The sequence below is a fragment of the Pholcus phalangioides genome, unplaced genomic scaffold, assembly GCF_987345545.1.
Source record: "Pholcus phalangioides strain wild (caught in Gottingen) unplaced genomic scaffold, Ppha-v1.0 ptg000009l_1, whole genome shotgun sequence".
Lineage (NCBI taxonomy): Eukaryota > Metazoa > Arthropoda > Arachnida > Araneae > Pholcidae > Pholcus > Pholcus phalangioides.
Window position 1 is genome coordinate 56537889 of NW_028301602.1, and position 12850 is coordinate 56550738.

Consider the following 12850-nt stretch of genomic DNA (forward strand, 5'->3'; position numbering starts at 1 on the left):
AATACCTTAGTATGAGTTGGTGGCCCACGGGCTCGTTGGACAATTTGTTGGTATATATTGTTTATGATTTTTGTGATTTTGTTTTTAATTGGGTTGCTGTATTTTTGAAATATATGACATTCATATTTTTGTTATGGGCATCTTTTTCTCAGCCACCTCGTTGGGCATTTTGCCTGTTGTGGCGTTGTATTTGTATTTGTATTTATAATTTCAAACTGGCCCTCGGTGTCTGAAAGTTTAAAGACCCCCGATCTAGAATGATAGGTTTGATGTTAAGAGTCCTGCACTGAAAAGAACACGTGTTCTGAAAACATATTCTCCTTTCCTTCGATGCATTTTCTATTAGCTGAATCTTTCATTTCACACAAAAAATTATTCAAAAACTTACAGAAAAGAAGTGGAAGTACATCTGGAAAAGGATTCCTAGGAAGACGTGAGCTGATCTGGCTCGAGTCACAACGAGGCTCTGTTTGGTTAGCATGTGCATACGTATCAACGAAAACGTTCGTTAACCGAATCCGTATTCCTTACCCGAGGCACAAAAATTTCGAAACAACTTCATTAGCCGAAAAATTCGTAATCAGAGGCGTTCGTTAGCCGAGGTATCAGCGTATTTCTGTAGTATTCGTGCGAATGATTTGTAGAAAAAATTAATTTTCGTGAATTTTATCTACGATTAAAATTTTTGTCGTTTGAAATTGAGTTTGTTTTTTGCTTTTTCCCCCTTTCGAATGAGTCAGTCAATGCACTGAAGTGAACTCGCGTTTCGAAATCGAATCCCATCCCGAACTCTGCTGATTCTGATCGAGGCAAATCGGAAAAGCCGCGAGGTAAAAGAGGTGGGCTGGAATAGGGGAATCGTTGTAATTAGAATTGTTTGCCGGGGAACTTCTCATTTTACATGGCGTCGTCGTCGCAGCTATATGAAGCGAGAGAGCGTGTGTGGGGTACACACATATGTGTGAATACGAAGTTACGCTTAATTAGTGGGAAGCGAGACATGACTGGCGTGCAGGTTGGCTGAGACTGATGATGGAATGTGTTATGGGGGGGCGGAGGCTTCTTCATTATATGGACAGAAAATCCATCATCGTCGCGATCAGAGCTACGAATTAGCGAGTCGTAGTAGTAGTAGTTGTTGTGTTAGAACTATTTCTTTGCTTTGGCGCCTCTCAATTAGTGTTATTAAAATTACGTCCAACATCATCTCTGCTCACGGGAAAGTCGATTGGAGCTCGATCCTCGCGGTTTTTGTTTATGCGAAATATTTGTCGAAAACACAGACTTCCCACGCATTGAGGGGCAGAATCAATTTTTCGCATCCGTGTTCTCCTTTCAACGCAATTAAATTAAAGAGCTTCTCCAATTCTACTGCTAACATATTTTTAATTAGTTATATTTCGAAACCTCATACCGCTTTTTTGAACGTAATTTTTTATTTGTCTTTTTTTTTTCCTTCCGTAAAATTCTATATTGAAATGTAGTTCGGAACAACGTCCGTCATAGTGTCACTATGTCTTCTTCATATAGATTTTATAACAAACCACATAATTAAAATATACTACACTTAGCAAAAATTGATTCGTCACCTCATCTAAGTACTGGATTATGAAGAGAGATGATGTGTGATGTGTCACTCTCCGCTATTCATGAAGATCACAGATGCTTTGTACTGGATTATGATTTGCTGCTTTCACACATTCATCACTCAACAATAAAAGGTTTTAAATGGACTTGATAAGTTCAATAAAAATTCAATGAGAAGAAAGACATATACACGAGCGTCGTCTGATAACCTTTAGACTTTTTTCAGAGCAAATTATATTTATTTTTTTTAACATTGTCTCCTTCAAAAGCTCCACACACTTTCTCTAATTATTCTGAAATTTCTTTATCCCGTCAGAAAATTACGTTTTCCCTTACCCTTCAAAGTAGTCATTTATAGCTATGATGACCTACCTCTTCATTTGATGGAGGAAAAAAAATTCCCACCGTGTGTGGAATTCAGTGGATGAGAGATTGGTGCAAAACTTAATTCATACAAATCGGCTATTGCAATAGTGGATTTGTGAGATGAATCATTTTCATAATGAGATAGAACTTTATTTGTGCGTCAATCTTGGCCGTTTCCCCTGCAGTTGTTCTTTCAAATTTTCCAGACGTATCGATGGCATTAATGTATAGAAACTATTGAGCACCTGCTGGAAAGGAAGAAATGTATCGTTACTTTGTACTCGAGCAATGAGCGACTTTTTGGGAGGAACGTAAATCGAACAGTGAGACAGTAGCAGTATTGATTGATGGAGGAATGGCGTAGGAAGCCAGTGGTATTGAGATTATGCATTTTGAATATACGAAGTTCAAAAAAGTTCGTTTTGTTATCGTTTGAAAAAGCCCGGAATATATTGCTGGAACCACGGTCATTCCTTGGAAGCTAACAGATTTTTTTCAGAAATGGGATTCGAGAACAGCATTGCAATTAGAGCCGACGATGTCGTTCTGGTGAGAGGAAGGAAGAGGAACCTGGAGGCGGGAACCGGGAGAGGATCCGTCTCCAGATGACAAAGTCACTGACCTGAAGAATCTCATCGTCAAGTTTGAGAAATATGAAGAGGACTTCGTGAAGGGACTCCTTGAGCAGATGATCGAAACACGTTAAGAGGAACGAGAAGCCAAGCTACAGCGGCAGTTTAAACTGCAGCGTCTCCGAATGACATGTGCGTCGCGAAATAACACCGAACGCCGTCGCGTTGTTCCGTGCGATTTGACGAGGACGACACAGAAGGTCGACGCTGATAACGGCGATTTGACTTTGTATTTACAGTACTTCTCGCGAAAATATCAGAAGGAGGAAAAGTGGGTCAGGATCTTTTGTTGATCTTGTTGCCTTGTCGAAATTTCCTTGATAGTTATTCGTGAACCCAAGGAGAGGATTAATGACTACGCTTTCTTCAAGGAGCTGTTTCTGAATCGATTCAAGTTAAAGTTTGTCCACGATACGGACGTTCGAATTCGACTTGGAAAGACTTTTGTTATGAATTGAATGTCTTCTTCTCCAAGTGGCTGTCACTTCTGAACGTAACTAAGTGCGAGTCCTTGGAAAAACTGATCGTCACAGAGCAGATGAAATCGCGGGTACCGACGAACATTACATCGATCAAAGTCTAGCTTTGAGAACCCTGATGAATTGAATGATGATGTGAAAGCGTGAGGTCCAAGATTGAGGATGTTAAAAGTCACAAGTTCGCCGAGACATGAACGAAGGTTCGGATTTTGGGATGATCAAGAAGTAGATGCTCGCCAGAGTACTGGTACTCAAAATTGAAGTCTGCACGTAGATTCAAGGAGATATACGTTGGAAAGGACTTGGAATAGGCCGCTTGGAATAAGCGGCAGAACTGGGAGCCCAGATGTTTTCATGTGGATACCTGGGTCATGTCCCGCGTGATTATTCGAGAAAAAGGAATTTAACCTGTCGCCAGAGTGGTATGGCCGCACATATTCAAAAGCATTGTGATCAGACTGCAACGAAGAAAGTGAGTTTGACAATAAGTGGTTGTGTTGATTATTATGAAGGGAACTGCATCAAAAATGCCAGGATCAATGATAGACGTCTCATCGCATGTTTGATCGGCACTGGAATTAGTGTAAAGTTGTTGAAGAAATCTGTGTAGCGGAGAAGCTTAAGCTCAAATATGTGCCGAAATCGGAAAAATTGTTCGGTTATGAGGATTTGGTGAAGCTTCAGCAGTTGCACTTAGGAAACTTAACGTGAATTAGGAAGTGGATGGTGCGAAGTCAGCTGTGGATATGTTGGTCATCTATGATAATGCACAGTCGTATGACTTGATAGTTGGATGGAACCAGTGGCGTCGGAGCCGGGGGTGCTGTGGGTTGCTTGAGCACCCACGGTAATTTGTGACATAGATCCGAGCACCCCCAGAAGTGATCCAGAAATTAAATTTTCCGATATAAAACTAAAGACGAGCACCCACAGTTTTGAAACACTTCCGACGCCCCTGGATGGAACCATCTGATGTCACCGGAGATCGAGTTTGCCGGGAGTGGATGAAGGCCACGCGAGTTGCCATGTGTTCGAGAAAATGTCGGAGCTGAGAAGAACAGGATAAAACAGATGACCATGAATTCAGAAGAAGTGAACGGTGCAACTATGGAGGTCATTGATGCCAGATAACTGACGTGGTGGACGGACTGGTATTGATGAAAGGAAGCCAAGGAAATGCTGATATCTTGCTGGAAGTCGTGAAGGAAAAAACGAATGTTCCGATTTTGAAGGTAGGGGAACATGGTGTGAAATTTCATGAACGATATATTAGTTTAAACACACACTTTTCGTGTTTTTTTTCTAGTTTTTTTAAATTTTTGTATTTTCTCATATTTGCTTTTTGACTTCCAAAGCTTGTTTTTCGCAAAAATGTCGGGAAACTAATGGTAAATTTATGGCTTTATTCTTGGCTTATCTTCATTAGAAACATATTTGCTGTTTGGAACAATGTGGGGAGAACGACCTCCTCATTGTTCCATCTTTTTTTTTATTTTTCTTCTTATTTTATATATATATATATAAATTATACAAATTATAATATATATATATATATATATATATATATAGGACCAGTAAACCAGTCCATTGTTGCAATGTTTGCAGTCTTTCCATTCTTTTAGAACTCAATTTTTTTACTGTGATAATGAGTCTGTAAATGAAATAAATTATCGTTAGGTGAAACCTCCAAACCAACACAGGTGTTTCATAACACTAGTGTGTATGTGAATCAAAGTTTTCTAGAATCTTAGCTTCCCTTTGAGAAACTCCGTATTCCAATATGGGAACTACCCGCTTCTTGAGATCATCAGAAAAATATCTTTTAAGAGCCATTTCTTAAAGTTCGGAAAAAGTTGTCACGATGAGAAAGTTAACTTTTTATGCACTGTCTGGCTAATCTGCGCAAACATTACTTCATTTACAATACATTCAGAATCGAATACTTTTACTTCCTGGGTGTTGCCAGTCTATAAACTCAGTCACATTGAACTGAATATTTCATTTTTTTTCATTCATTTCGAATTCAAAAGGATTGTTTTCAATAACTTTCACTTGTGAGTAAAACGTTTTCTTGTTTTTAACCTATTAAACGCACTATTGCTAGTGTTTTTGCATATTATCGAACACTTTTTGAATGGGAAAGTATATTAACTACGTGTATATATGCAGAGTGATTCAGAAAAGATGGGAAAAACTTTAAGAGGTGGTATTACACACAAAAACAAATTTTAAAAAGTGTGTGCGCGCTACCACCTCTTTTTTTCCATCTTTTCTGAATCCCCCTGTACATGGCTAACAAACTTCATACTACTCCCCAATAGTTATAAATACAAAATAACACCTTTTCGCTGTTTTTATGGGAAGCAAAGCATGTGATATCTATGTCATAAGCATTCGAAGTTTTTAAATTCGCGTTCATTCTAAAATATTTTACATGAATTAAAAAAAGTGAAAACAGAATGAAAAATCTAATTTGGCAAAAATAATCATTATTTTTTAAAGGTGTCATTGCGCTCATGCAGACGGTTCCCTGATAACTTACGTAAAAATGAGTGAAAGGAGATACGCTGTACCGAGGAACTCGGATATGGCACGGAATATGAACTGCCGTAAGTATTAAAACAGAAATTTTCGATGCTTGTTCTTGTATTTCATGAAGGCTCTTATAGTTTGTAATTGAATCATTGAAAAAAATTATCATTCCATATTTGAATACTTCGTTTCAAATATTAAAGCAACAAATCTATCTTTGAACTGGAGCCAGATGTCAAACATTCCTCGATTTTGAAAATTATAAATATTAAACAATATTATTCTTATGGGTAAGATAATAGGTAAGAAAATAGCACGAGATGCAAAACGAATTTACTATTTTCGATTCAGAAACATATTGAAAATTTGTGTAAAGCAATAGTACGAACACATAGTACACGCTGGTTTCCGATTCTGCAAGTCGGCACCGTTACGTACTCGGTGCGCAAAAAACGTCAACTTTTCGATAGTTTGTGGGCACCCGAACTAATATTCTCCCTAAATATATTGATGTCTCCTACAGATCCATTTTAGTGATCTGGAAATGTGTTCGGGCCGCTTAAGTGCTCTAAAACTGTGCGACGTGTCACTCAAGAGATCTATTAATGTGCCACGGTTCGCTTAAGTGTTCTGGAACTGTGTTATGAGTCAATTAAATGATCTGTGAATATGCCACGGGACTACTTGAGTTATCTGAAAATGTGATACGGGTTAAATACTCAGGAATTGTGCCACGGGTCACTTAAGTGATCCGTAAATGTGCAGCTTGGTTCAATTTTCAAAATTAGGTTTGAGGTTGCAGGCCACATCAGATAGTCCCCGGGCTACATTTGGTCCGCGGGTCAAGGGTTTACCATGTGTGGCGAGGGTGTGTCGCAATGAATTTCTTAAAAAGAAATTTCCAGTTCTTAGCCTTCAAATACCATTGAAATTTACAGAAATTAATTATAACATGTGTAAATGTATTTTCTTTCGAAATTTTAATTTTAAAACATTTTTGCATTAAAAACAAATTTTTGATCATTGGGGGGGGGGGGCCCTCCACGTATGTCTCTGATCCCACCAATATATGTTAGGAGGTAGGGGGCAGGGCTGACGAAAGTTTGCTGACGTGGGGAGGAAGGGATAAAAATTTGCTGACGTAATACTTGAACGGCCCCGAAGCAGAAAGTAATTACTTGTGCGGAGGATCTTCAATACAAACGAATCCGTGGCGTGTGAAAGAAGAAATTTCATCGTCCGGCGGATCTTCAGTCACATCCAATCCACCGTGTCGGCGAATCCGGAGCGTGTAAAAGGATCGTTACGGATTGCTTAGAAAACATGAATTCGAACTTTTAACCAATCAGCAACGGTGCCGACTTGCAGAATCGAAAACCAGCGTGCACCTACATTCGTACCCTAGATAGTCCCAGATTTTCCGATTCTAACAGTCTGCGCACTACGGATTGGTTAAAAAACTTAAAAAAAAAAACCAAATTTCAGGGAGGGGGAGGTTAACCAATCCGTAGCAACTAGAACTATCGCTATTCTCTCTCCTGTAACAGGTTGTGCAAGAGAGAAGAGACTTTTTCATGCCACCAAAGAAAAACATTTAAACAATAATGTCGCCAAACTGTTCAGCCAATACCAGTGCCTTCCGAATGGTAACTATCGTCCCATGCAGTGCATCCCGCCAGATTGCTTTTGCGTCGATGAAATGGGGTTTCAGGTAAGCGAAACGGTTCTGATGCAAGACAGACAATTTCTACATTGCTATCGGAAAGAATACGAAAGGGAATTGGACTGATTACGAAACGCATTGAAGATAATTGGATTTCCAATCGAAATTCGATCAGTTCTGAGTTATGTGAGCTCCATAGCATTCCAGCTTATGAGATTTTGTAAACTTAATTAAAAATAATAAAAATAAAACATTTGTTTTTTATAAGATGTGATTTATGGATCATGTTCGAAATTCTTCAAATGAAATATTCGGGAAATCGACGATGGTAAGGGGGGAGGAAGATGAAAAAAAATTCATATACATTATAAAAATCTTTTTCCTTTAATAGCCAACTGGAGTATTTATGCGGCTTCCTAGAAATCAAATTCATGGCCTACCTTTGAATACTGAATGAGTTTCAAAGTCAATTTGATGCTAATCAGCACCAATTCTTAAGGTATCTCTCTGACTACCTTTCTCATCACTTTTCTATAAAATGGTACTGGCATGAACTTTATTAACATTTTTTGATAGAATGTGTCTCAAAATGATGAAAACAATAACACATTTTTGACTATATACGTCATTTTTCTCAATGAAAAAAATTATTCTTACATCAAATTTTAAACAAAATCCATGTATTATTTGAAATATGATTGCAAAAAAAATTCTAATCAAATATTTTTCTTCACATTATATTTAGCTACAGGTTTGGTTCCAAAAAATGTTTTATGGTATGCCCATAAGATGCACCTAAATCGGTAAATGTACGTGTAAATGTTTTTATTAATTTCATCCTACATATCATGTATAAAATACTAATTAGACAAATGTATGTGATAGACCTTAGATTTTGATACAAAATCTTAATATATGGCAGAATTATATTAAAATTTTGTGATGATACAATCAATAGATATTTAGAAATTATATTTCCAACTTGAGTAAAATGTCAAAAACAGCATTCTTTGTGAAGCATGTTCAAAGTTTTTATTCACCGATTACTGGTATGTAAAAATGCAACATTAAAGTGGGCAACTTCGGTTCTGAGCTATATATAAACAAAAACAGGACTGTTTTAGATTCACAAGAAATGAGGCATTCATAAAAAATATAAATAAAAAGTGATATTTTCTTCCAAAATGATGTTTTAAATGTAGTCAGATACCTTAATCAGCTTAGAATATTCAATAGTGCATAGATATTGATGGACAGGAAACATCCAGCTTTTCACATCTCCCAAGAGGAGATTTCTCTATTCAATAATACAACAAATCAGAAGTCCAATAACACAAGAAGCTTTTCAGAATAAGCATTTATTAGAATCTTTTTTTTTTCTTTCAAGTGTTATACTGCTATTTTAAAATTTGTTTTTCGAAAAAGTACAATTTCTTCTCTTTTAATTTATTCATTTCGAGTAGCAAAATGGGATCTAATACACGATTTTTTTCCTTTTTTTTATACTTTCAGTACCAGAATAAATTTATCCAAAAATCTAGACTCCTATAAAAGCGTTCAACAACTAGAAATAGCCCTGACATCGTCACAGGCTAAAAAACTCCTCACATAATTTGATGCATTTAATCAGATTAATTCTGAACAGTGGGAAAAACATCACTAACCATACTTTATATCAGAAGACAACATGCATAAAGTGATTAGAGCTATAGAAATACCATGCAAATTATATTTTACACACACAGACACATCATTGATACATAATTGTAAGAAAAACGTAAATACAATTAACATCAATAGAAACTTTGTGCTAAAAATCAAACCCACAATGAAACCAAAAGTGATCGCAGAATCGGATGAAATATACAAAACAGATACAAAAATCACTGGTCTTAATGCACAACAATTTAAATACATTCATTTAAAGCATGAAAGATAAAATAAAATTCAAATTAGATGACCGCAAAGCTGCATTATTCCTCGTTATCACATAGTTACTGCAGACAAGTACAAATGAAATTTAAATGTTTTGTTCATTCAAAATTGGCATGAAAAGACTCAAATGAGTTTGATTATTGCATACATACATAATATGCACAAAAATAATTGATATCATTCATTCCTAAAGATTACTGCATTAGTCAATCTCAATTTAGATATTAGTTACTCTGCAGAGGAAATTTACAAATCAGAAATATATAATTATATAATTTAGGTTGTGACATCAAATTAAGATTTTAAATCTTTCTCCAAGAAATACTTATTTTCTATACAGGTATAAATATATATTTTCTATTTTTCAGGATGCATCAAAAATGCATAGTTAATACATTAAGAGGAAATGGCATACTGAATGCAATCAATTGACATTAGAATCACCATCAAGATTAACAAGCTTTCGTGTACTTTTGCAAGAGATAATGATTTAAAATGATAGGTATCAACAAATTCAATTTGTATGTGTGTATCGAGTTCATCAACTAACTGTAAGTTAAAAGTCAAGCAAGATGATTCCTTAAAGGGGTAAAAAGGTACAATTAGAGTAAGACTGGTTTGATTAATTGGGTCAGTTAACCCCTTGAACTGAAATGACGAGTCCAGCTCGGCATGTCTGTCTGAAAATAAATTTCAAATCAAGGGGTTAATCGATCAATTGTTAATCACAGTAAAAAATATTAGTTGAGTTAATCTACTCTATTAATCTGATTAAAATTTGCATAAAAGTTTGTAATTCAACTTGATTTTTTTAACAAAACCAATTAGATGTCTTAAATTATGTACCTTTACACTATATAGCCATAAATAGGGCTCCACTTAAAAAATTATGAAAAGTAGGAAAAAGTAGGACAGGGTAGAATATTCCCCTTAGACAACATAATCATAGCATAATAACAAAAAAACACTCAAAAAAAAATATTTTTAAAAAAATCATACAAAAAAAAATTTCATAGCACTATTTCAGTATCCTATAACAGTGGTTCTCAACCTTTTTAAGCCTGCGGCCCGGTTTCATTCACTTTTGTGAGTCGAAGGCCCGGTCAAGCACATGACCAACGAAAAATGAATGAGGAAAAATGAAACGGTTAATCACTCGCGGCCCGGTGGGAATGTCAGGGCCCAGTACCGGGCTGCGGCACGCGGTTGAGAAACACTGTCCTATAGCATTCAGTCGAGCCAAAGCGAAATGACAGAAATGACTTTAGTAACGAAAGCAATTATTTTGTCAAAACAGGGTACTACCAACCACAGATAATTCTTTCTGTCTTTCCTCACAAAATAAATTACATTCTTTTTTGGAGTCTTCCACAGTCCAATCTGCCAACTCTCTTTGACAATGCACAGAAAATTATGAAGACATGTAAGTTTTTTTAGAATGATTTGCTTTCCAGACCATTTTCAAAAGCACAGTGCAAAATGTGTAAATTACAAGGTCCAATGTAAATAAGTCAATGTAAACCAGATGGTTTTACTGCACTATCCATCCTTTTTTTAAAGGGATTTATTTACATTTTACTGTTCAATCTCAGTGTAATCGTTTTAGACAAATGAAGCACTTTCATTTCTAGCTCTTTGCTGAGCATTGTAAACATTATTTATGCCTCTGCATACCCTAAATGTAGAGAAGACAATGCTGTTGGGTAGCATCAGAATCACCAAACCTAGAATAAACCTATGTATCCAAATGCTTTATTACGCAAACTGCTGTTTCACCTATACACAAAATGTGCACCATAATTTTAAATGATGAATATTAGTTACTGTACAATGAATAGTCCAAGATTATGAAATGGTGAATACAAAATTATTTTTTCCATCCAGGCAGAAGTTTTTCATGACTACTCTACTTGTTGAACCATCAAACTAAGCAAATGAAAAATTAATAAACCAAATGGTCTACATAAACCCCCCCCCCCCTCCCAAATAATTCATTAAAAAAAAGACAATTTCTGATTTGGCAGCATCATAAATTGCAATCTACTACATTTGTATTATTTGGCAATATATACTGATAATTCCCTCAATTAAAATCAATTACACAAATTTGATGATAGGCTTTGGTAAAAAGTATGAAAAAAGTAGATTTTACCATATTTGTACTTTAGTAGATACGAAAAGTAGAACAAGAGGAAAGCAAATAATTTGTAACATTCACAAAATATTTTATTAACTATTTTCAATGTTTGTATGCATTTTCATGGAAATTACACAATTTTCATGAAGATATGCTTCTTTTAAAAATTCCAATTTCCATGTTTTTTGCTTATAACAAATGCAGTTTTGAATTAAATTCCATGAAACTTGCAAAGAACTTGACAGTGTAAAAATTGCACAATTTTCTGAAATTTGACATGAAACTATTCGATATTTCATGAGATATGAATATTTAAACAAAATAATTAATTTATGCATGTAGAAAAATATCAATTTCATTTTTTACAATTTGGTTGCCAACTATATAGTATAATTTCTCTGAAAATTACATTTGAATGTCATGAAAATTCAGAGGGAGAGATCCCATAGACTAAACTGTATTTAAGAAGTACAGCTGTATGAGCTGCAACTTCTTGAAAATAGATGGATGATAAGGGATTTCCCAAAAATTGTTTTCTGTCATTTGATTATCAATAGAATAAGCCCACAGCATTATGCAAATGAACGAAAATGCATGTCTGATGCCATGCAAGAAAAGTTCTAGAGTTCTTGTCAAAGTTTGTGGCACATGTATGTTAAAATGAAAAACTATAAAAATAATCAGATGACAAATGAAAAATGAAGTTATCTTTCACGCATGCATACTTAAATATTATTTCCTTTAAATACTCATATCTCATGAGGTACCAAATAGTTTCATTCCAAATGTAATTTAATGTGTCACTTCTATGTTGTCAAACTTTCTATAACATTTTTGTCGCACCATGGTCATTTTTTTCTCACGAGGGCTAGTCAGACTGACCTACAATTTATTTCCAATTCCAAAGGGTAGCTTTTTTATACTTGCCGAGAAGTTGGTGTGTGACCCCCGTAGTGTAACAAACTTTTTCTGTTGTACCCATGCCAGGAAAGTTTCTGACAAGGACGAACCAGGTATCAAACTTACAACACACAGCCATAACTAGGGTTTTTGCTGCCCCCACAGCTTTAAAATTTTACAATCTTGTAATGGTGTTCTTTGTTCTCACCTAAAAACTGCTGCTCCCTAAATTTTGCCACCAGGGGCAGTTGCCTCTCTGCCCCCCCCCCCTAGTTATGGCCCTGATATAACACATCCTTTAGTACTTTAGTCGAGTATCTCATCAACCTGGGCTACTGTGTCCAACTTTCTGTATGTTTTGTAAAATTCAACAGAAAACTCCATTTGTTATAAGCAAAAAAACATGCAATGAAAATTTTTTGTGAAAATGAGTGAAATTTTCATCAAAATACACATTGGAAATAACAGGTAAAATATTTTGTGCAAGTTAAAAATGATATGCAACTTTTTGATATAGGGTTGGTCAAAAATCCTTTTTTCTTACTTAATTTTTCATGTCCCCTAAATGCACTCGTGGCTAAATTTTCCCTACAAATTGTGAGTACACACATAGGGTTTA

The 12850-nt window shown here is 35.6% G+C and overlaps 1 protein-coding gene across 1 annotated transcript in view; it reads left to right on the forward strand.

The window, feature by feature from the left end:
• Nucleotides 1-7532, forward strand: part of LOC149083346 (uncharacterized) — a 44672-nt gene extending 37140 nt beyond the window's left edge. Inside the window, exons 7-8 of the mRNA XM_089236930.1 lie at nucleotides 5567-5673; nucleotides 7144-7532. Of these exons, the coding sequence (XP_089093056.1) occupies nucleotides 5567-5673; nucleotides 7144-7385 (349 nt within the window). The 3' untranslated portion in view covers nucleotides 7386-7532. The remainder of the gene's footprint in view (nucleotides 1-5566; nucleotides 5674-7143) is intronic.
• The last annotated feature ends 5318 nt before the right edge of the window (nucleotides 7533-12850 follow it).